This window comes from Spermophilus citellus, assembly GCF_964194105.1.
Source record: "Spermophilus citellus genome assembly, chromosome: 10".
NCBI classification, from domain to species: Eukaryota; Metazoa; Chordata; class Mammalia; order Rodentia; family Sciuridae; genus Spermophilus; species Spermophilus citellus.
Window position 1 is genome coordinate 131,973,429 of NC_138197.1, and position 22,508 is coordinate 131,995,936.

General features: G+C 55.9%; 1 protein-coding gene across 1 annotated transcript in view; it reads right to left on the minus strand.

Moving 5' to 3' along the window:
• Positions 1-22,508, minus strand: part of EFCAB6 (EF-hand calcium binding domain 6) — a gene marked incomplete at its 3' end in the record, with an annotated part of 193,435 nt that overhangs the window by 16,335 nt on the left and 154,592 nt on the right. The window contains exons 24-25 of the mRNA XM_081310868.1: positions 21,205-21,396; positions 4,486-4,713 (exon numbers count right to left, since the gene is read on the minus strand). Of these exons, the coding sequence (XP_081166994.1) occupies positions 4,486-4,713; positions 21,205-21,396 (420 nt within the window). The remainder of the gene's footprint in view (positions 1-4,485; positions 4,714-21,204; positions 21,397-22,508) is intronic.

Below are 22,508 nucleotides of genomic sequence, written 5' to 3' on the forward strand. Positions count from 1 at the left end.
GAGTGGATAAAGAAAATGTGGTACATATACACAATGAATTATTACTCATCCTTAAAAAAAGAATGAAATTATGACATTTGTAGGTAAATGGATGGAACTGGAGAATATCATGCTAGGTGAAGTAAGCCAATCCTCCAAAACCAAGGCAGAATGTTTTCTCTGCTATGTGGATGCTAATTCACAATAAGGTGGGTTGGGGAAGAATAGTGATACTTTGGATTAGGCAGAAGGGAGTGAAGGGAGGGGAGGGGGTATGGGGGTGGGAGGATAGTAGAATGAATCAGACAGTATTATTGCCCTTCTGTGCCTAAATGACTACATGACTGATGTGATCCTACATCATGTACTACGAAAAGAAAGAGAAGTTATACTCCATTTATGTATGATGTGTCAAAATGCATGTATAACTAATTAGACCAAATTTTTTTAAAAATTGTATCTCTATCTTTTACAGAAGAAGAAAAATATATTTCAGGCACTGAAAAAACATGAAGTGAGTTGGGCTCAATGGTGCATGCCTGTAATCCCAGAGGCTCGGGAGGCTGAGGCAGGAGGATAGCAAGTTCAAAGCCCGCCTCAGGAAAAGAGAGGCGCTGAGCACAAAGTGAGACCCTGTCTGTAAATGAAATACAAAATAGGGCTGGGGTGTGGCTCAGTGGTTTAGAGCCCCTGGGTTCAATTCCTGGTACAAAAAAAAAAAAAAGCCCAGGAAGTGAAAACTTCAAAACTTGTGAAGAGAGCAGAGGTTAATTATCTTAGGACCTTGGAGAGGTGGGATTTCTTAAGCAGAGCGTGGAGTGGACATGGGAAATGAAAAGATGGATGCATCTGGTTACTCTCCACTGAAGTGCTGCTCTTCATCTGGGGACACCCACGGCCAGGCCTCCTCTAGAACTCCCCCAGGATCTCCTGTCCTCTGCAGGCCAAGGCTCAGAGGACAGGGTCCCTCCTGTCTCCCTGATTGCAAGCCGGGCAGCTGGGGGCTTGGGGCTCTCTGGGCTCCAGCTCTCCTGGCCCTGCTGACCCCGCCCGCCTCTCCTCCCGCCTCACCTTCTGTGGAGCTCCCCGTGCACAGCCCACTCTGGACCTCTCCGGTCGACCTGCAGCTGCTCCCCAGGCCCCCTGCTCTTCCCGTCCGGCTCCTTGCTTGCACCCAGGCCATCATCACCTCCTGTGGGCTCCAACTCTGGAACAGCTGTGACCCCCACCTCACCAGCTGTACCCCACATGCCCTCCATCTCACTGGTGCCGCCCTTGTGCTTGGGGCCCCTCCCCCCAGCCCCGGATCGGGTCTGAGCAGCCTCGACATTACTGGCTTCCCAGTTAGCGCTCAGCACTGTCCATCCTCTGGTCACTCGGGTCTTCTCTGCCAGGAGCCTCTGCTCCCAGCGTCCTCTGCCCAGGTGTCCAGTCCTCACTCCTAAGGCCGCCTGCCCAGATGGCCTTCCCTACTCCGCGTCTGCAAGTCACCACGGCCCACTACCCTCCGGCTGCCGCTCTGTGCTGTCTCCCTGGCATCTGTCACCACCTCGCGCAACACACGTTTTACTGGGTTTGCTGACGTCTGGAGACCCCTCGAGGGCACTGACCCCACAAGGGCAGGGGTGGTCTGCTGGCACGCTGGCTGCATCTGAAGTGTTCCCTCCACCTGCCACCCTCCCGGTCTCCATGGGCTCAGCACTCTGCCTGGGGAACCGCCCTCACGTGGTTCAGACCCTGCTGCACCCTGGCTGCTGCGCCCCTCCTCAGCAGGCAGAACCCGTATTCCTAAGTGTCCTCCCCTGGGTGCCCTCCGGCCTTTCCTGACACGAGCCCACCACCACCTCTGTGGCAAGCTGGCCCCCAGCGGGTGACGCACAACACCCTGACACGCCCGCATCGTCAGCATGGACAGCTCTGTGCCCCAGAACCTGCAGGAGTGTCCGAGGACTCAGCCAGATGATGCGGAGCTCAAGGTTGGCAGGTCAGAAGACCTTGGTCAGAAGAGTTGGAGGGAGGAGGGCTGGGGGCTGGCAGAGGCAGTAGCAGGCAGGGGCAGGGAGGGCACCTGGGAAGGTGGGGGTGTACTGTGGGCCCCCTTCTTCAAGGAGGACACAGGCTAGGGAGGCAGACTCATATCCGTGGACCTAGCTGGACAGGTGCAGAAGTGGCTGAAACCCAGGTCTGCTGCCCGAGAGGGGCATTTCTTGAGCTTCCTAAGGGCATCTGCTTGGAAAGTCTCAGATCTGATATGCTCAGACACCCCAACAGCTCCTCCCCTGATACGGTCGCACGCGCAAGTGCTCTCACAGCACCACGGGCCGACCTGGACCCACGGCCAGGAGAGAGCGACCCCGCATCTCTCGTCTTGGCAATGGCCAAGTGGACCCAGTCCCCACACTTCCTATGACACACTCTATGCAGATCCATGCAGACCCCCAGTTTCCCACTCGGCCTGCTCAAGGAGGTGCTCTCCTGTCCCAAAGGTTTCAAAAGACCGGGCCCTTCCCCCCAACAGAGCTCTGTAAGCCAAGACAGCAGCCCCCAACAACCGTCATTTTAAAAGTGTGAGATGTTTTAATAATGCAGATGAACTAAGTGGTGAATTCTGTAGTTAAAATGATATTGAATCTGGTCGGAACTATCTTGGTGACTTCAGTCACCAATAGTGGCACGAGGGGCCTGGATTTGTCAGGGCCCAGGTTACCTCTGAGCTGAGCTTTAGTCAGTACAGAGCCTCAGCCAAGAAGGGCGCTGGCCAAGTGACCCAGGGAGAGAGCACGCGGAGCCCTGAGGCTCTCGCTGTCCCCAGCCCATTCCAGAAGCATCCTCCCCAGGTAGAAGACACTTCCTGCTCCTCGTACGCATTGTCACCTGTGGGCTCTGGGGCTGCTGTCAGGTGAGCTCAGCGAGGCCTATCAGTTTATTTTTAGAAATGAGCATTTTAGAATAAATGCTTCATTTTGTTTGAGGGGGCTTTATTGCTAGGGATGATGAAGTCAAATTCTCTGTTAGGAGTGTCAGGTGTGTCAGCATGCCACTGATTTATACCAATGATTAGAGCAACATTGTATCCACGTAGATGAAAGGGAAAACCTTCACAGTCAGTTCTTTACTGGTGAACTTCTACTAGCTGGTCCCACAGAATCACAGCATGACTATGTTCCTTTTAGGTGTCCACATGTAACCAAGACAAGGAAGCGACTGCTAGGTCAGGCCTGGCTCCCCTTTGGTCCTCGGAGGGACAGGACTGTCCTGAAACAGTGATTCCATACTGAGCAGAGATGGTCATAAGAAAGTGCTTTAAGAGGTGGAATCTTTTTAAGCATTCACACTCTCGGTCTCCTTGGGGGCCTCTTCAGGGTGGTGCTCAGAGCCCGAGTGGGCTGGGGTGCCGTGATGATGGCCCCCAGCTCCCCGTGAATAATTTCAAGTCCTTACCCAGAACGCTGACAAACAAGACTCGAGTTCAGATGCCCAGACTCTGGAGGTGAAGGGAGACAGCTGTGCCCCCCGTTTCCCCCCAGGACCCCCAGCCCCAGGTCTGCTGGAAGCCTCCGGTTGAGCCTGAGCAGAGCCAGGAGGAAGGAGGGGCCTCTGCTTGGTGGGAGGGGACTCACTTTGTGTCTGAATCCTGTGGCTGGAGGGGGCTGGCGCAGGAAGGTTTGGGGCTGAAGGGAAGTCCTAGGGTGTGAGGCCAGAGGCACTGTGACGTCTGGCTGCTCAGCCACCGGGCTGGGAGAGGGGCCACCCCATGGTGGACGCTGCGCTCATGGGTGCTGGCTGAGCATCCACTCTGTGCCAGGCACTGTGCCAGAGTTTGGCACAGAAGGAGAAACAAAGTGGGGGGCGGGTGGTGCCCCTGGGTGCCAGCAGTTAGCATGACCCTCCGCCAGGGACAGACGCTCCCTCCACAGCCCTCCAGATGGTGTCTGCTGGGAGGTGCTCTTGCCTTGGCAGGCCATGAAGGCCCAAGAGACCCAGGGCAGCAGGTGACCAGAGACTCCCAGCTGAAGAAGCCGAGCTGGGCCGCAGGGGAGGGAGCTGCGGGGAAGCCCTTCCGGGGCTCTGTGATGGGGAGCAGGGACCCAGACAGCGATGGCCTGTGTCCAGCCTGTGCACAGTAAGGAGGCTCCCCAGGTGGGCATGTCCCCAGCACAAGGAGCGGCAGCCCCAGGAGTGGCAGGGAGAGGGAGGTGAGCAGCAGCAGGCCAGGGCGGGGAGAGCCGCCCCCTCCCTGGATCTCGTGTGCCCTGGGTGATCACAGGTGGGGAAGGAGAAAGGGAGCTGGGGCTGAGTTTAATTCGATTTTAAAAATGAAAGGGACATTGTTTGCACCCTGATTGAAACTGCGTGATTTACAGCTGTCACATAAACATGAAGCTCCCATGGGTCTTTGGTAAGATTTAAAAACAAAACAAAATAAGTAAAACCTGCCGTGTTTTAAATGGAGAGCGCGCAGGGACGGGGCACGGGGCCGCCCGCCTGGGGCTGGACGGGTCTCACCTGCTTGTCCGTCAGGATCTGCACATGCCGAGTGCAGACGGCCCTGAACTCGTCTCGGGAGACGGTGTTGGTCTTCATGGTGTCGAAGTTCTCCAGCTCCTGGGCGATGGTGTGGGGGTGGGAGGCCACTGCTCTGTGGAGCCGCTCTAGGATGTCCCTGTTGGCCATGTCCCCAGGCGATGAGGAGGTTGGGATCCGGGGCATTTTCTCAGCCCACTCATCAGCGGTCTGCACAGAACAGAGGAGTGTGACCTGCTGAGCAGGCAGTCAGGACTTTTTGGCTCTGGGCCCAGTACCCAGGCGAGTCCCAGGGAAGCCCAGCTTGAGGGGGGAGAGGCCAGGACACCAGCACCCCACCGAGGCAGGTCTACGTCCGTGTCCAGGGGCAGGTCTGTCCTAGCTGGGAGGAGGCTTGGGCTGCCCTGCCGCATGGTACCGGGCGGGGCAAGCATGACCATCCACCAGGGACAGGCGTTCCCTCCACAGCCCTCAAGATGGTGTCTGCTGGGAGGTGGCCCCACGTCCAGGGGCCAGTCCTGCCCTGCTGGTCCCCCGCTCTGTCTTTTGGGTCATGTAACAGGCACATGGCGTGTGCTGACCGCGTGGCCAGGGAAGCAAGAGGATTGTCATCTGCACTTTGGTTTCGGGACGTGGGTTCGGTTGGTCGGCTCCAGCAGCTGGACTCGGGAAGCCCTTCTGGCTCTTCATGGCTGCTGTGGTAGCACAGCTGCTGGCCAATGTGCCCTGAAGCAGGAGGCTTGTCACGACCCCAGGGATTTATTTCTGGTGAGTGTGGAGGGATCTGCTGGAGCAGTGGGGCCAGGCTCGCGGCCTGGGGAGGGCTCTGGTGGCAGGGGCGCTGTCCACAGGGCCCGGGGGTATCCTGGAGTGAGGAGGAACTGGACCCCAGGCAGGAGTGCAGCAGAAGCCTGTTTAGGCTCATGTGCTGGTGAGCAGGGGGCTGAGGGGACTGTACCACCTTCACATCTGCTGCTGGTCACTGTGCGGACACGCAGGGGACAGACGGCAGGAAGAACAAGCAGGGAAGCCGCGGGTGAGTGTCAGCAGAGGGACCGTGACAATGGCAAGGCCTCTCAGTCTGCCCTAAGGCCAGTCAGGAGGGAGTGCTGAGGACGCTGGGCTTGGGAGACTGGTGGGCAGCTGAGTCCTCAGCCTTCTGCAAGAGGCCAGGAGCCAGGGAGGCAGCCCCTATATCATCCACCCGCAGAGTCAGAAAAGGTTCCTGGGCCACCCACCGAGTGACGGAAGCTTTTCAGTATGTCCATCGGAGCCATTTGGAAGTCAACGATGCTTTCCTTCTCTCATTTCGGAAAAGTGACATCACTGATGCATTTTAAGCATTTGTAGAATTCTTCTCAGAGCCAACCAGGCATTTCCCTGGGGGGAAATTTCTTGGAAGGCTGGCTCCAAGGGACGCTGGCACCCAGAGAGCCGAGGACGGACGCAGAGTCTGGTCTCACACCCTCATACATCGGGGGTCTGAGGAGGACCCAGGAAAGCACACTGGGAAGAAGAGGTGGGGGCCCAGGGAGGGCGCAGCCGGGCCCTGTGGCCCTGCACGAAGCCACGTGCCCACCTTTTGCCTCAGTTTCCTCATCTGTCCAGGAGGACAGAGATTCACTTGAGACAATGTATGTGGATGTTCTTCCAAAGTGTTAAAACACAACTGAAATACCATTAAGGTAAAGCAAACTGAAAATACCATTATTCTAACAACAGATTCGGGAGGATTCTAACCAAGTATTGTGTGCAACTTTAGGTTAATATGCTTTAAACTCCAGAGGAAACAGAATAGATTTCTAGCAAAATATAGATTACTAAATTTAACTGAGGTATTAGAAAAGCCTGAATAGACCGGGAACCACAAAGAAATGGAAAAAGCTGTAAAAGAGCTCCCATCTATCATTAAGAAGGTGTCAAGCCCAGACAGTTCTAAAGGCGAGCATGTGGAACCTTCAGGGAATAGATGATTTTTACATTAGTCAAATTATTCCAGCACACAGAAAGGGCTATGTAGGGTTTAAATCATTGCATATTATCCTAATACCAAAATATGATAATGAAAATTATAAGTGAATCTATTTTATAGCTATGGATATAAGAATTCAAAATCAAAATGTTAGGAATATTCAACACCACATTTAAAAAAGATTCTCCAGCTGGGCATGGTGGGGCACACCTGTACCCCAGTGACTCGGGAGGCTGAGGCAAGAGGATCACAAGTTTGAGGCCAGCTTGGGCAACTTAGTGAGAACCTGTCTCAAAAATAAAAGAGGGCTGGGGATGCAGCTTGGTGATGAAGCACCCCTGGGTTCAGTCTCACCAAGGCCAGCTGGGGTTTACTCTAAGAATGCATCAAGAGTCAGAAAATCTCTCAGTTCCTCACATCAGTGAAGCCACATGTTGAGGGATGGCACAAAGGCACCCCACAGCACTCAGCAGCCATTCCTGGTAAAGATGGCAGAGGACAGCAGGGGACAGGCTGAGGTCAGCCTGGTGGGCTTGGGCACTTCTACACCACATTTGTAGAAGATCCACTGCCGAAATGATCCAAGAAAACAAAGCAGCAAAGGCTGAAAACAATATTTATCCTCATTTTTGAGGAGGTGATTTTACAACTAGAAAATATCAATAAGACAATTTAGGAAAGTGGTCAGTTTCAAGCTAGGAATACAAGAAAGCAATACCATTTTTTAAAAATAGTAACTATAATAGAAGTTGAATTGTGAAAAAAGTCTACAATCACATTGATGACAAAGCTGCTGAATACCAGGATGAAAGGCCCAGACCTAAAAAGTCCTGAACACACACTGTGAAGGTGCCAAAATGAGAGTGGAATAAATGGAGAGATGTGTCGTGTTCCGGATAGAAAGACTCAATTCCAAAAGAGAAAACCTGTTGCAAGTTGTAAATAAGCTTAATAAAATTTGAAGAAAACCTCCACGGATATTCGGGGAGCTCGTTAGACATATTGATATTAATGTTGACGTTGAAAAATATGCGGAAGTTGCCATGACATTTTTAGAAAAGGTCAGCAACAAAGTTTTGAACCCATAAGAGGTTAAAACTTGCCATAAACTTGGTGAAATGAGAGCGGCAGAGCCAGGCTGGGATGTAGCAAGGGTGTCAAGAGCAGCCGCCCCCAAGGCAGAGGCCGACATGGGAGCAGCAAGTGTCCCCGAGGCAAGGCCGCGACAGCAGAAGGCCTATTTTTCACAGCATCCTAGGAATTCGGGAGCAGTGTGGCCAGGGCGAGGGACCTGGGGGAGGGTGGCCCGCCTAAGCAAGACAGAGCGTCCAGAGTCAGTTCTCTATTCTCCCCAGAGCCACCAGCTTCAAACACAGGCCTCCCCAGGTCCCCAACTAAGCAAAGCAAACTGCCTTCCAGGTGCGTGGGCCTGGGATCAGCTGTGACATCACTTTCTCACTCCCACACCGTCCAAGGTCCTGGGGCCCTGAAGTCGCGTCCCATCCCCACCTCCTGGTCAGGGCCACCATCAACCCTGGCTCCAGCAGCTGCCCCTTCCAATCTGCCCCCTTCCCTAAAGGGACAGATCAATTCGAGTGGCTTCAGGTGTCATCAGAGTAACCCTGCCCTGCCCTCTGCGACTCTGGCCCACTCTGCTCAGGGTCCCACCTCGGTGCCTGCACTTCTTGTGGGCACTGGTGGCATTTCTGAGTGCTGCTCCCCTGACCCTACTTGTCACTCCCCTTCCCCTGCTCATCACACTCGGTGACCTGTGATCCACCATCTTCGTCATCTTTCTGACTTAAGAGGAAATAAGTTTGTGAAAGCAAGGGCTCTGGTGGTTCAACGGCAGCTGAGTCCCCGGGGCTTGGGCCAGAGGCTGGCACCGTGGGGTCTCGGGGCTTGAGAGGGAATGAATGAAGAAAGAGGCCGCGGCCGACGGGCACACAGGGAGGGAAAGGACGCGGCCGGCTCTGCCCGGGCAGTGGCCCAGGCCTGTTACACAGCTCCCATCTTGTTAGGATTAAAAAGAGAAAGAAGAAATTAAAACGGGAGTCTACTTCTTTCTAACAAAGTGTCAGACTGTCCTCGCAGCAGCTCGGTGTTGGCAGGAGGAAGGGTTCCTGCTGCCTTCGGCCTTCCCTCCCTTCAGCCACGCCCCTTCCCTCAGGGTCCTCCGCAGTAAACAGAAGCCCAGGGCTGCGACCCTTACAGGGTTATTTTAAAAATTCATAAAACCCAAGCAATTGGCAATGACCTGGGGGTCTTCCACTGGACAGTGGCCACGTTCTCCTAGACGGACCCCAGGCTGAGGATCATGTCACAAGTCACTGAGTGACTGATCCAAGCAAATGCACAAGTGAGCCCGAGGGTTGTGAGCCCTGGAGGCCTGTGGTGGGGACCGGTGGGTCCAGGAGCGACAGCCAATGGGCCTCACGCAGTCCTGGACATTGGTCCCAAGCCCCTGTACTCACCTGGGTGGCCTCATCCAGAACGCACGGGCAGAGCGAGTCCCAGAGCCCCCAGGGTGGGCCACAGCCCTGCCTAAGACACACTTCTCACAGGGTGAGCACACTGTCACCATCTGGCTGTCAAAGTCACCATCCCCTGACATCCAGGGCATTCCTGCTCCATCCTGGGGACCCAGGTAGGAAAGAACCCTTCAAGCGTCTCCCAGGTGGAGCTGAGGGCCCCTGGGTGCAGAGAGGTGGGTAGCTCCCCAGGGGAGTGGGGACGAGGACCACCACGCATGCTCCGAGGAGGGGACCCGGCCCTTTTGTGACTGGGAGGTGTAGCCAGAGTTCAGGCCACCGTGACACGGAGGCCTCCCTGCCCTGCCCCGGCCAGGAAGAGCGGGGGAGAGGTGAAGGGATGGCCACAGGCCTGTCAGGGGAGAAGCAGAAGCGGCAGCTGCTGAGGGGCGCGGGAAGCCCCAGGACTGCGTCTGCAGGGCACCCGGGCGTGGCCACCGGTCAGATGTGCATCTCCTGCCACAAAAGCAGATCCTGCAGGTTCACTGTCCTGCAACTTAACAAAAAAGTTGCAAAGAAAGCTCACTGAAAACCCCACCATGGCCAGCACTGTCATCACCTCTGAGCTCAAGGGGCGAACCTCTGCCCCACAGGTCCCCAGGCCCGTGGGCCTAGCCGCTGCACCCCAGCCCCACACTGTCCCAGGAACCCGCCGGCCCTGGACGCACAGCTCCGGGGGCTTCAGCCCAGGGCGCTTTGCTCAGAACCTGTGCGGCCCCTGCACTCCCTTCCCACCGCCCTGGAGAAAGCAGCTCAGCCGCCGCCAGCCTCGCTCCAGGGAGGAGGTGCCAGGGAGAAGCAGATGGCTCCTGGTCTGGCACTTTTGTGTCCCTGGCACTGTGCATGCGATCATTACATCTGAATGGGGAAATAAGGCTCTTTCTGTAACCAGAAGAAATGTCCCTTCTAATCAGAAAAGACACCACCATCTTCAGATGCAAACAACACCTTCGAAGGTTACCGAGCTCCGCAGGAAAGAACCCCTCAGAACAGGACCACAGGCGCAGGAGGGGACTGGGGAAGGAAGAGGTCCCAGGTCCCAGGGTCACTGGGAAAAGGACCCCTGTCCCCGCACCTCATGCTCCCGGCAGCCTCCATCTGACACAGAGAAGCACTTTGGTGACTTTAAAAATGTGAAACAAAAAAATGTTCCGCACCCCAGGCCTGACCTGATTAGAATGACAGCCACGCGGTGGAAGGAGCTCCCTCCCAGTGCCCGTGGGACCTCGTTGTAGCAAACAAGGGCCGTCTGGAGGTGGCAGAAAGTACAGGCCACCACTGCGGAAAGGACAGTCTCCACCCTCTGTGAGGTACTCTGTGAGTACCCCGTTGTGCCGGCAAAACAGGAGAAGGAGCAAGTCTGCGGTGACGACTGAGCCCAGGGACAGCCCCCGCCCCCACCCCCACCCCCCGCCCACGAGGTGTGTGTCCTGTGGGGAGCACATCCCAGTCCCCCGCCCGGCCACGCCAGCCTTTGGTCTCAGAGCTGAGGCTGCCTGCCAAGGCCCAGGTGTCAGAGGGGCGACAGAGGCCTGTGTAGGGTCAGAGCCCACCTGGGCCCCTCGCCTGCGCCAGCCCACTGCTGCCCCTTCTCCCCAGCCTGACGCCTCTCTGTCCCTCACTGACCCTGACCAGGCCCCTCCTGGTCAGCTCCGTTGCCTGCTCACACCTGGGCAGAGCCCTCTGCAACTCAGCCACTGCTGTCCTCCAGCGTCACCTGGGCTTCACCCTGTGAGGAGTGGGGGGGGGGGGGCAGGCTGCTCTGGAGAGAGCAGCCTCAGTCCCTGCAGCAGTGTGGCCACCTCAGATGTGATGAGTTCAGCCAAGGGCCAGTCGGGTCCAGAGGAGGGAGCTAGGCCTGGAGGGTGGGACAGCCCACCATTCACCCAGGGCTCACCCCAGCTCTTTCTTGTGACCTCGGGGAGAAAAATACCCCCCTCCCCATTTGACCTCCCTTTCCTCCTAAAGTGGGTATAAAAAGGAGCCTCTCCAAGGGAGCCCCAAGGCCCGAGCAGCAGGGGCCTGAACAGTGGGAGACCCGCGGCTGCTGCAGCTGGGGCTGTGGCAGAGTGTTTCCCTGAGTCAGGAGGTCAGGCAGACTGGGCTTGCGCCCTGGCACCTGGCTGACACCATGTCCACCCTGGATAAGAAGGACAGAAGCCTTCTGGTGCCCATTACTGCCTGGGGGCAAATCACCCAGCCACGGTGTTGTAGGTGTGTCTCCAGGAGAAACCAGGTCTGAGACTTGGTCATGCTGCAGGAGCAAGAGCCGGGTCCATGTGGCATCCCATGGAACAGCATCCTTGGACTGGCTGCTGTGGGCCTGGACAGCAGGGTGTCAGGGCCCTGCTCTGCCATCTCCTAGCTTGCTGAGTCAGCCCGTCTCTTCTCTGCCTAGTGCTCTGTCTGCAAGATGGAGACCGTTGGAGAGGATGGCAGGCAGGGGTCAGTGCAGAAACAGGGATGTGCAGGCCATGTCCACCCCAGGAGGGCGCTGCGCTCCTGGTGTCTGTGATGAAGATGGATGGATGGGGCTATTCTGCAGGGCACTTGTAGAGGTGGGAAAGCTCTGGGGTGCTCGCCTACACCACCCAAACCTTGGGAAGGAGCCAGCAGGTCAGCCAAGGACAAGAACCAGCGGGCGGCCTGGGTGAGCCCCGCGGGGCTGGCTGAGCCCAGGCAGGCTGCACTGGCAGCCCCTGGGCTCTGTTTAACAGCTCCGTGAACGGGGCGGGCAGCTCTGGACAGGACGCTCCTAGTGGAGAAGCTAGGTCCAGCCTCACTCTTGGTTGACTGGTAAAGTCACACCCAGCTGTGCCCTAAAACCTCTGGACGATGGGGGCTGGGAGGTTAAATTGTCAAGTCATGCAGCAGAGCAGGAGGTGATGGTGTGCTGTAGGCCTGTGTCCTTGGTCCCATTTCTTCAGCTCTCCCTGTGTCCACGTGTGACATCGTGGCTTCTCCCACTCCAGGGCGAGAAGACTTCCTTACCCCTTGGCCTTGGAGTCAGCCACGGCCTTGCTTTGGTCAAGGCATGTTAGGGAGACGGGTTCCCCAGCTGAGAGTGGGGCCCCTGAAGGCCTGAAAATGAAGACAGGCTCAGCTGCAAATGCGCCTGACGACCTTGGCCTCCGAGCACCCTCGCTTAGCCGCCACACACCATGCACTCAGTGGTCTCCTCTCGTGGTCGCAGGGCTGGACAGGGCCTGTGGTCACTGCCACTGCCCAGCATGGAGAGAGAGGATCAGGCCACATGCTGCCAGCCTGGGGAAGATTCAAATTCAAATTCCCAAATACAACTTCTACTGAATGTTGCTCCTGCGCCACTTGTAAAGTTGAGAATCTTAAGTTGGGGACTGTCTATATAACGTGATCAAAGAGTTAAACAGCTCAAGCATAACTGGGAAAGGCTTGCGTGGATGCCACCACCCTGAGAATATGACCTGGCAATCGAGCTGGTCTGAGGAGGACAAGAAAGGCATGGAGCAGAGATGCCCTAGCCCTGCCCCCAGATCTGGGCCCAGGCCAGCTCAGCCACCCACAGAGGTGGAGGCCAAGCCCAGGTAGACACTTTGTGCCCTCCGTTAGCAGTTGCTGGTTCCTTGGCAATAGGTCCTGGTATGGTTCTGAATTTCTAACGACAAGCAATGAAAGGGGGTGAGCTTAGAATATGGGAAAAAGTAGCCATACAGCACATAGCACAGAGCGCGTTTAGACCTCAGTGTTCCTTGACCATGAGCCCGCTCCAAGGGCGTTTTGTGGTACCTTTGTGGGTTTCTAAGACAGCCATTGCCTGAGCCTCAAGTTAGTACAAAGTGGCTTTGCAAGGTCCATGCCAGCTGTCAGATTAGAGACACGTATCTGTGTGCGAATATAATTATTATGGAGGTGATTAGTAGCTCACTGGCTGCATGCTTCATATAATAAGTTTTGTTCTGAATACTTAGGAAGACAATTATATAGTTTCTTTCCATGATATCTTATAGGAGGAAAACAATCCTGAAACTTCATACATAATAGGAACACAGCAGGTAGCAAAAAATACTAATTAGAAATATTCAGTAAAGAATTCCTGCTCTCCTCTTAAAGAATGGTATAATTACTTCTAAGAATTGAAAAATTGCTTCATTTGATCAAATATTTTGATTAGAAAATAAATTAATTGTACTGTATCTTCATTTGTATTTACAGTGAATAAACCGAATGCTAAAAATAACATCAGCAAAACTCCCTGTCAAAGAAAAAAAAGATAAAACATTTAAAAATCCAGATGGAAATCCAGGGGGAGCCTGGGTGGGAGCTGAGTGCTTGTCCTGGATCTGAGATCCAGAGGTGGACAGTAACAGGCTTGGCATGTGCACCCATGGGGCCCCAGAGTGAGTTCTGGGTGAGCGTCCATAATCCAGCACATGGTTTGCACAGGTGGGGCTCTGACCCCAGAATTCCAGGTGCCACTCCAGGTGTCCTGGGCACCACTCGGCCTAGGCCTGGGACCTCCATCTGTACAACGAGTGGGGCCATGTGGAGTCCAGAACGTCCTTGGAAGTCCAGTCACTTCAGTGATGCTGACGGGGCATAGATTCTTCTCTAATCCCCACATCACTGGGGGCAGGTGTGGACCCATATTTTATACCCAATCAATGGGACTGGTTCCCAGGACAGCCCTGCTGGAGGGTGGAGCTTGGGGCGCCCTGTTCCAAAGCCGAGCTCTCTTGCCTGTCTCCAGCCTGTGGCCCACCACACATGAGAGCACGGGAGCCCACCCAGAACAGGAACCCAGTAACTCAGGGACACCCACGCGGCCCCTGGGTGCCAGGCACCACCCCAGACAGGACCAACAGCGGTGAGTGGCAGACCAGACCCTCTGCCCTGCAGAAGACGACACGCTGAGATGCTCCTCCTCCCCAGCCAGGGAAGCCAGGAGAGGCAGACCAGCCCTCCAGCCCTCCATCCCTCCATCCCTCCATCCCTCCATCCCTCCATCCCTCCATCCCTCCAGCCCTCCATCCCTCCATCCCTCCATCCCTCCAGCCTTCCAGCCCTCCAGCCCTCCAGCCCTCCAGCCCTCCATCCCTCCAGCCCTCCAGCCCTCCAGCCCTCCAGCCCTCCAGCCTTCCATCCCTCCAGCCCTCCAGCCCTCCAGCCCTCCAGCCCTCCAGCCCTCCAGCCCTGCCCACAGCCTCCTCACAAGGCTCTGGCCATGGGCCCCCCTCACGTCCCCTGTGCCCTGGCCATACCCCAAGTGCTGCCTCTGAACCTCGAGGCGCTACACATGCCATTCCCCCACCCAGGCTCCTCTTCCCCCTTCCCGGCTCCAGAGCTCCTCAGAAAGCTGTTCCTGCTGGCTGTCCCCAGCGCAGAGGCAGCAGCACCTCCTCCTCCTCCCCTCCCTGCCCCCCAGCTCCTCGTCTCACCTCCAACCCTCTGCTTGACGTTCACAAAGGATCTGTGCCAAGACCTTTGCAAACACCCACCTCACAAATCCTCTGGCAGCATGCAATTGCCATGAAGTGCAGAGAGCTTCAAGGGAACCCTGAAGCCACCCCTCGACCCTTTCATGATTCAATAAACTCAGAGGTGAAGCCATTTGTAAAACTGTTAAAATAAATTTCTCCACCCAAATAAATTCTACACCATTTAATCACATCATTACTCAGCATTAAACATGCAGCCTCTTGGAGCAGGGTGGAATACAAAATAAAAAGACTGCAAACACTCGCCGTTGGCTCCTAGGGACTCTGCAAAGCCCTCTGCACATTAGCTCACCAAATATAAAAAACGGTGAACACTGAGCCAGCTCTGAGTCCACAGGAAGGAGGCCGAGAGCCTCGGCCAGCACTGGCCGGAGCCCTAATCCCAGCTCTGGCATTCCTAGCCAGGTGACCGGGAAGAATGCTGTGCCTCTCTGAACCTCTGTTTCCTCCTCGGTAAAGCAGGGCTGGTGACGGTTAGCGGCCTTGGCTCGCAGGACCATCGTGAGGACGAGGAGAATGCCTGCAGCAGAGGCTGCTCGCGGCACCTCCCAAGTCCATCAGCCCTCACTGTGACGATGTCTGATGTGGTGACAAGAGGATGGCAGCAATCTGCCAGGTGCAGTCACCAGGTCGACTCGCTCCTTCAAGTACTAGTCTAGAGATGGAACTTTGGTTAGTTCACGAATGGCCACAGCCATTTCTGCTGGGGCACTGGCCGTCCTGAGGGAGCAGTGAGTGAGGCCACTGTCTGGCACGAGCCTGGGCCCAGGGCCTGGCCTGCTGCCTGCCTCTTCTTCTCACTCCTGTTTTCTGGGTGCTGAGGTTCCCCCAGCACCTTAGCCAGAGCCTGGGCAGCCATGGGACAGCAGGAGGCAGTGCCACGTGGAGCGGGCTCCCTCTGCACAGCCACTGCGATGAGCCCCGTGACTGCTGCACTGACAGGGCCCGACCTGGCAGATCCGCTGGCGCAGCTCCGTCTGCTGCCAACCTACCCAGAAGCTGCTGTTGTGGCTCTGGAAGGACAGAACCATGGGGAGCCTGCCGGGGCTGCGGGTGCCACAGTCCATTTACCAGATCACACAGCGTCCCGCTGAGACTGGGAATCAGGAGTCCCAACACAGTCCCAGGAGGGAGGGCTGGTGACAGTGCATCCAGAGGCCTGGGGCGAACGGCGCTGTGGCGGGGACCACAGGAACCACACAGCCGGTGCCCGGGAGCCTGGCTGAGCACCTGCAGCAGATGCGTGGTCTGAGGGGGTCATAAAGGTGAGTAGACCCCGACTCTGCCGGGAAGGCAGGAGCTGAGAAAATTTGACCACCTGAATTGACTGCTTGACTGGAAATCCAGGGCCGGCATGGTGTCCTCTCTCTGGGCCTCGCAGACAGGGCTCCTGCAGAGCCGGCTTCGGCCGACAATGTCTGTGTTTGCAAGAGGCCTCTCCAGGGGCCACAGGGACTGTGACCAGCCTGCACGGGGTCAACCCTTGCTGGTGCAAGCTTGGAGTGTCCACTTTCACCTTTCCACAGAGGCATCAGAAAACAAGCCACCTTTGGTGGTCACCCTGCCCTGCTTCTAGCAGAGCTCCATTGGCAGCCGCTGGAGCTGAGCAGGTGCCCAGTCCCTAGACTGTCCACTCTGCTGGAAACTGAGGTCGGAAGGGGCGTGTCCCCCTTCCCCCAAAGAGGCTTCTGGTCGTGGTGGGGCTCTGAGGAGCCGCTGTGGCCCTGTGGCCTCCACACTGTGCTGGGCCCCACCAGCCGCAGCTTTCCATGTCGGTGTCATTCTGGTCACCCCAGCTTGCTTGAAGCAGGAGATCTGGGCACGGTGGCACCTGGGCAGCACCAGGGCCAATGTAGTGCTGGTGCTCACGGCTTCCTGGGCTGGGGTGCCCCTCCCCCTGGCGGGCTGGGCCTGAGCGCGAGAGGTGAGCACATGCTGTCCCTGGCTTCTTTCAGAAGGTGGGCCGCTGCTCACACCTGGGACTGAGGGGACTGAGGTGGGGCGTCTGCTGCCTGTGTTAGATGCTGTGCCAGCAGCAGCAGCCCTGCCCCAGCACCGAGGCCACTCCAGCATCCAGGCTGGCCTGAGTCACCCTCTCAAGCGGCCCAGCTTCGAGAGTCCACAGGACAGTGGGCACTGGGTGCCACGAGCACCCCTCCCCTTTCTCTGTCACAGTCACTAAAACACACGGACGCCACTGTAGCTACAGTAAACGCAGAGGTCAGTTAACGCGACACTAACCCAACGTGGCAACTAGTAGGCACAGCATCTGACCTGGAAATCACGTCACACAAGACTGCCGACATTTTTACATGCTTCACAGTCTCTTCAGCTGAAAACCACACTCTCACGTTCTCTCAGAAGGAAACTCATCTTGAGTTATTCAACACACAGGTGAATGGCTCTAAGATCATATGGACATGAGAAACAACAAGAGCAGGTCTCATTGGCTCTCTGCTTGCTAAAATGTGACAAAATAATTACTCTGTATTGAATAAGCATGTGTTTTGTTTAAAAAAATTCCATTATTTCCATGGTAATAAAGTAGCAAGATTTCATATGGGTTTTTACTATGTCTTTTAAAATTTCTATTTCTGCTCTGAGCATTATTTTTATATTCATGGAAGATACTGAAATTGCACTTTAAGGTTTAAAAGGAATGTTAAACAGGAACGATTTTCTAAAAACGAGGCGATACTCTGTATTTTGTACAAAGAATTGGAATGTGAAATGCTTTTCCAGAAGGGCGGGGAGCTTGTGGGCCGAGAGCTGGCCGTGGTCTGCGGGCGTCTCACGAAGAGGCTCCCGGCTCAGCCAGCCTGGCCCGTTTTCTTTCAGACCAATCCGCTGGGGCGGCGCCCGTGTTAGCGTCCATCTCTCCCTTCCTACTGTGGCCAGTTTTCTCGTCCTGAATCAAGGTGTGAGGTTCCCGGTAGGAAGGGCCCAGGGCTGGCTCCTCTCGGAAGGGGCTGCCGCTGCCTCTGCCTTCCCACCCACACAGGCCTCTGTGCCCACAGGGCTGCTCTGAGTGCCACAGGCCTCTGTGCCCACAGGGCTGCTCTCTGAGTGCCACAGGCCTCTGTGCCCACAGGGCTGCTCTCTGGAGTGCCGTGTGCAGGAACAGCCAGGAGGCCGGGGCACCGGAAGGCTCCAGGCTCTGTCCACAGACAGATCCTGCACCCCAGGGTGGGGTGGTCCATGCTGGGCAGCGCCCCAGGCCCTGAACCTTGAGAAGTGCTACCTGCCTCGAGTGGCTCAAGGCAGAAGGAGCAGGCGAGGCGCATGGCAGGCCCTGACAGAGGAGGGGCGTGGCACTGCCACACGTGTTGAGGACAGATTTAGAGCTACACTCAGCTTTAGAAGTCGATTGTGAGCAGGTGTGACTGTTGTCTTCTCTCCGCCTGCTTCAGTTTCCTCCGGGTCTCACCTGAAGCCTGCGGTACAGTTCCTTCTTCCCTCTCCAGGAGTGCAGTCGGTCTGGCTGGGGATTCTTCTCTGTGAACTCCTTTGCGAGGGGGCACTGGCTGCCTTAATTACATTTTGGTAATCTCTTTTTAATTACTCGCCTCCTCGTGTCCCCTCGAGGGAAGGGAAGACTGGTGTCATATTTAATGAGTTCGGGGAAGAGGCACCAAGGACTCCATTGTTACTTCTCTTCCCTCCTATTAACCAAGCCCCAGGAGGAGACTGGAGGAGCTTTGGGATGGTGTGCTGTCCCCCGCCCCACCCACCCACTCCCAGAGCAGGAGGCACCGATGCCCTGCCACCACCACCTGTGCCTCATGGCAGATCAACAGGACAAAGGGAAGCCTCAGGTACTCTGTTTTTTGCTATGACAGAACTCGTGGTCACTCCTGTGGGGGCCTCACTGTCCTCCTAGCCCAGGCAGCCCTTTCCTGGTGACTGCACACCTTCTGACCTCCTGGGCTCAGGTGACCTTCTCAGAAAGGTGTCCTGTGCCCTCCTGGGTTGGTTGCAGACACTGGTACAGTTGGCCCAGAGCTCTGAGCACACCCTGCAGGCCACGTATCAGGAGGCTGCTCTGTGGCTCCCACGGTGGCCCTGCAGGCCACAAGGACGAGGCCATCTCTGCAGCTGCTCCACTGCGATGCACACTTCTCACTGCCACTCCTTTGCAGTCAGCCCTGCTTCTTGGCACCTCACCCGCAGGCGAAGGTGAGGGCAATCCGTGGGACCCGCCAGGGTGGGGCGCACTGGTCACAGGCAGCTTTAGGGACGTTCACGCCATGACTTCTGGGTGAGGGTATGAGCAGGAATGAGCAGGTCCTTCACAGGCAGCCCAAGCAGACCAGACCAGCCCTGGGTGACTTGGGTAAAGCCAAGGACCCCAAGCCACCAGCTGCCTGGCCCGCCTCTTCTGACAGTGTCCCCTGCTGACCTCCCTTCAGCGGCCTCACTGCAGCCCCACCACGGGCTCCACTTCTCCAACCAGCTGGTGCCCCGATCTGGCAGGGACCCCATCTCTCCTCTGCATGTCCTGGAGAGGGCCCTGGGCTCCCTCACCTGCTCCTCCTCTGCTTCTCGTGGAACATGCTGGAACCTGCCCTGTGACCTGCCCCTTCCTCTGTCTTCCTGGCCGTGACGGAGGCCCTGGGAGGCAGGGACTGCCTCCATGTGCTCGTGCTGAACCTGGCGTCTGCTCAGTGCCTGGGACACGTGGGCCCACGGGAGACACGGGCCAACCAACAGTGAAGGAGGTGACACAGTGAAAGGGCGCATGCCCACTCCAAGCCCCCTGTGGAGGGAGGGGCACAGAGTGGAGAATGCCGGGGGGAAGGCACTGAGCAGGCCAGGGCAGCCGAGAGGGGGGGAAGCTGTGCCTCCCTCCGCACCAGCACGCGCCAGGGAAGCCCCAGGGGAGGCTGGGGCAGGCAGGAGACAGGAGCAGCCAGCAGCAGCCACAGTGCGGGCTTTGGGGAGCAGGCTGGGGCCGCGGGTGTCAAGTGACCTGTTCTAAATCTCTCAAAGCGATTCAGTAAATATCTGCCTGGGCAGAGGCTGTCAATAAAATAGTTTCAAGACTCCAGAAAAGCCCCAGGAGTCCCCAAACTCCATAGCACACCCAGGTGTCCCTCGTCCTCCCAGGAAAGGGTGGCGCGGGCGGGCGTCAGGAGGGGATGGCAGTTGTTCCCAGGGTGTTTCAAGTCTTTTCTTCAGAATTATCAGTAGATTCCAAACTGTGCGAGAGGTATCCATGCCCCTCCAACACCAGCCCGAGCCACCTGAGTCAGTCAATGTTCAGTCATTCGTGACTTTAAAAATGGTGACTTCATAGGACTCCATCCAAAAGAATAAATAAACTATTTAAAAACACATACAAGGGGCCGCTTTCAAGATCAACAAAAATATCCCTGTCCCCAACCCCAGCTATTTTTATTTCTTGGATTCTTTCCAAGAAAGAATGGATGCAGATTTGCACATGGTGCTCACTGCAGAGTGGACGACGTGGCCGAGCTCGGGAAAGTCAAAAGGCTTAAAAGTCAGGGAGTCCGTGGGCTGGTTCAGACATTTTAACTGGTGTTTGGAAAATCTCTAAGTGACATAGTACAGTTCAACGTTAAGTGAAAAAAATAAACAACAACAACAAGATACCCAAGTATATTGTCATCTCCACTCTGAAGAGCGTATTGGAAACTGAGAAGTCATCTCCAAGGCTGTGAGTCACGTAGAACAGAACTCAGCCCCACAGCTGAGCCCTGCCTCGTCCCTGCCACGGAGGCCACGTGGTGGTGGACTCCTGGAGCCGTCTGCTCTGCTCCGTCCGTCCCCTGTGTGGAGAGGCACCCGAGGGCCGGAGCCCTGCAGCGGCTCCCTCAGGGGCTGAGGTGGCTCTCACCAGCCACCACTGCGGGCTCCAGAGGCTGCCTTCTTTTGTATATTTCCTCAGATTTCCACAATTGATGTTTTAAATCACAACAGAGTAGTCATTGAAAGCGCAGTCACGATACTGAAGGAGCGGACGCAGGCCAGACAGGAGAAGGTGTTTGAAACTCAAGCGGCATCAGAGGACGGGGAACTTCCCCGGTACTTGTGGACGGGGAAACCCAGACGGCCGACACGTGCAAAATCACTTGCCCGGACCAACCACCAGATTGGCAGGAGTCGGAACATCTGACGCGCCAGGGCCCAGCAGGCCAGGGTACATCGTCAGTGCCACACACTGGGAGCTGTGGAGGCATCAGGGAAGCTGAGCACGGCCACCCCTTTACCAGTGGCACCCAGAGCAGCCGCACGTACACAGGAACAGGTGTCAGGGACTCGGGTCCTAGAGGATGCCCTCCCTGCCCTTCCCAGGGCCTTTCCTCCTGTTGCCCTGTCAGAACCCCCACCTCCACCTTCACCTCTGCCTCCCTGTTCACCAGGACACAGCCCAGGGCCGGGACCACAGCAGGCCTGCTTCTCTGGACACCGGATCATCTTCTAGGACCTAAGATTCCTTAGAACTCTAAAACAACCTGACAAAAGCCAGCTCCCAAGATTTTTTTGAAAATAAAATAAATGAAACTTTGCAGGAAAGTAGAAGATACATATTCACCTTCTAATTCTCTATGTAGAATTCACACCAATTCTTCATTTAGAATGAGCTAATTACATGAGGTGATTGCCAATTTATCTGATGTGGTTTTAATCAATTACCCATTTTGTAAAAACTAATTTCAGTTCATTTTCATAAAAAGACACTTATGTATTGCAGACACCTTACCTCCTCTAGGAAAGAGCTGAAGTTCTCTAGAAAATATTTCCAATTTATGTAGGGCACTAGATGAATTCTTAGTTTCCTCAAAAAATAATGGTACTGATTGTCCGATAGTTGGCAGCAGACGTCCTTCAGGACTTGCCCAAATTCCGTGGCATTTACAAAACCGGTGTCCTCTTTATCCAGGGCAGAAAATGCCTGAAAAGAGCAGAGACGAGTCTGATGACAAGAGCTGCCTGAAGTGACCACATCGGGGAATCACCCTCAGCCTGGCTCTGCTGAATGCAGATGAGGCCAGGGAATGAGAGCGACTCTCCACCGTGGACGGAGGGCTTCTGAGGTCCAGGGGATCTTCACCTAATCAGCTCTTACTGCAGTTCACATTGGGAGGAAGAAGGGGCAGGGGAATCCTGGTCCAGGGCCCTGAAACCTGTTGGAACTGCTCCTCAGCCTCGTGGATTCCATTTTGCAGAGGACAGAGTGACTTGTTCAGGGTCCCTCGACCATTAAATTCTAGCTCCTTTAAGCATAAATAGCAGGGGAAGGTGCAGGGCATCAGGCAGGGCTCAGGCCGATGTCGGACTTGGGGAACACCTTGGGGGAGGGTGATGGGTCCCTCCCTCCCAAACCTGTCCCCAGCTGGGCTTTATCACTGAGACTGCTGTCCTGGCCAAGCCTGGGCCAGAGCCTTAGGGGCCTCGCATCCTGAGAAGATGGCACCGCCCTGAGCCTATGCTGAGGGGCTGAGGACCCACTGCAAATCCAGCAGTGCCGTAGTCACATTGAGAGGTGCAAAAATGTGCTATAAAAAGAAAGCACATTTTTTTCCATCTGTCGAAATAAAATCATTCATTTTTATTGCACTAGGAAATCTGTATCAAGTGGTAGAAAAATCAAGTGGTTTTTTAAGTAAGAAATTTAATGTGCCTGTAGACCCCAACCAAATCCTCTTGAGGTTGGTTTTCATTCTGGGCTCATTAGGCACACCCTGGATGTGGTCAGGTGTGGCCAAAGCCACGGCAGAGGATGACCCAGAGCTTCAACATTTCCTCTGGCTGCAGTGACGTGAGGCAGCAGTGCAGGGGGCCCTGGCCCTGGAGTCAGGGGTCGGCCCTGAACTGGGCTCTGCTGCCCACCTTCCGTGCGTGGCCTCCCTGCACTTCACCTTCTTCCCTATAAAAGTGGCCTGCACTCGGGGTGGCCTCACTGCTGCCCGTGATGGCTCCCACCACATGCTGAGGATCATGACCATAGAAACAGACACTGCAAACCAAGTGCTTGGTGCTGCGAGGACCTAAGAGGACAGCGTG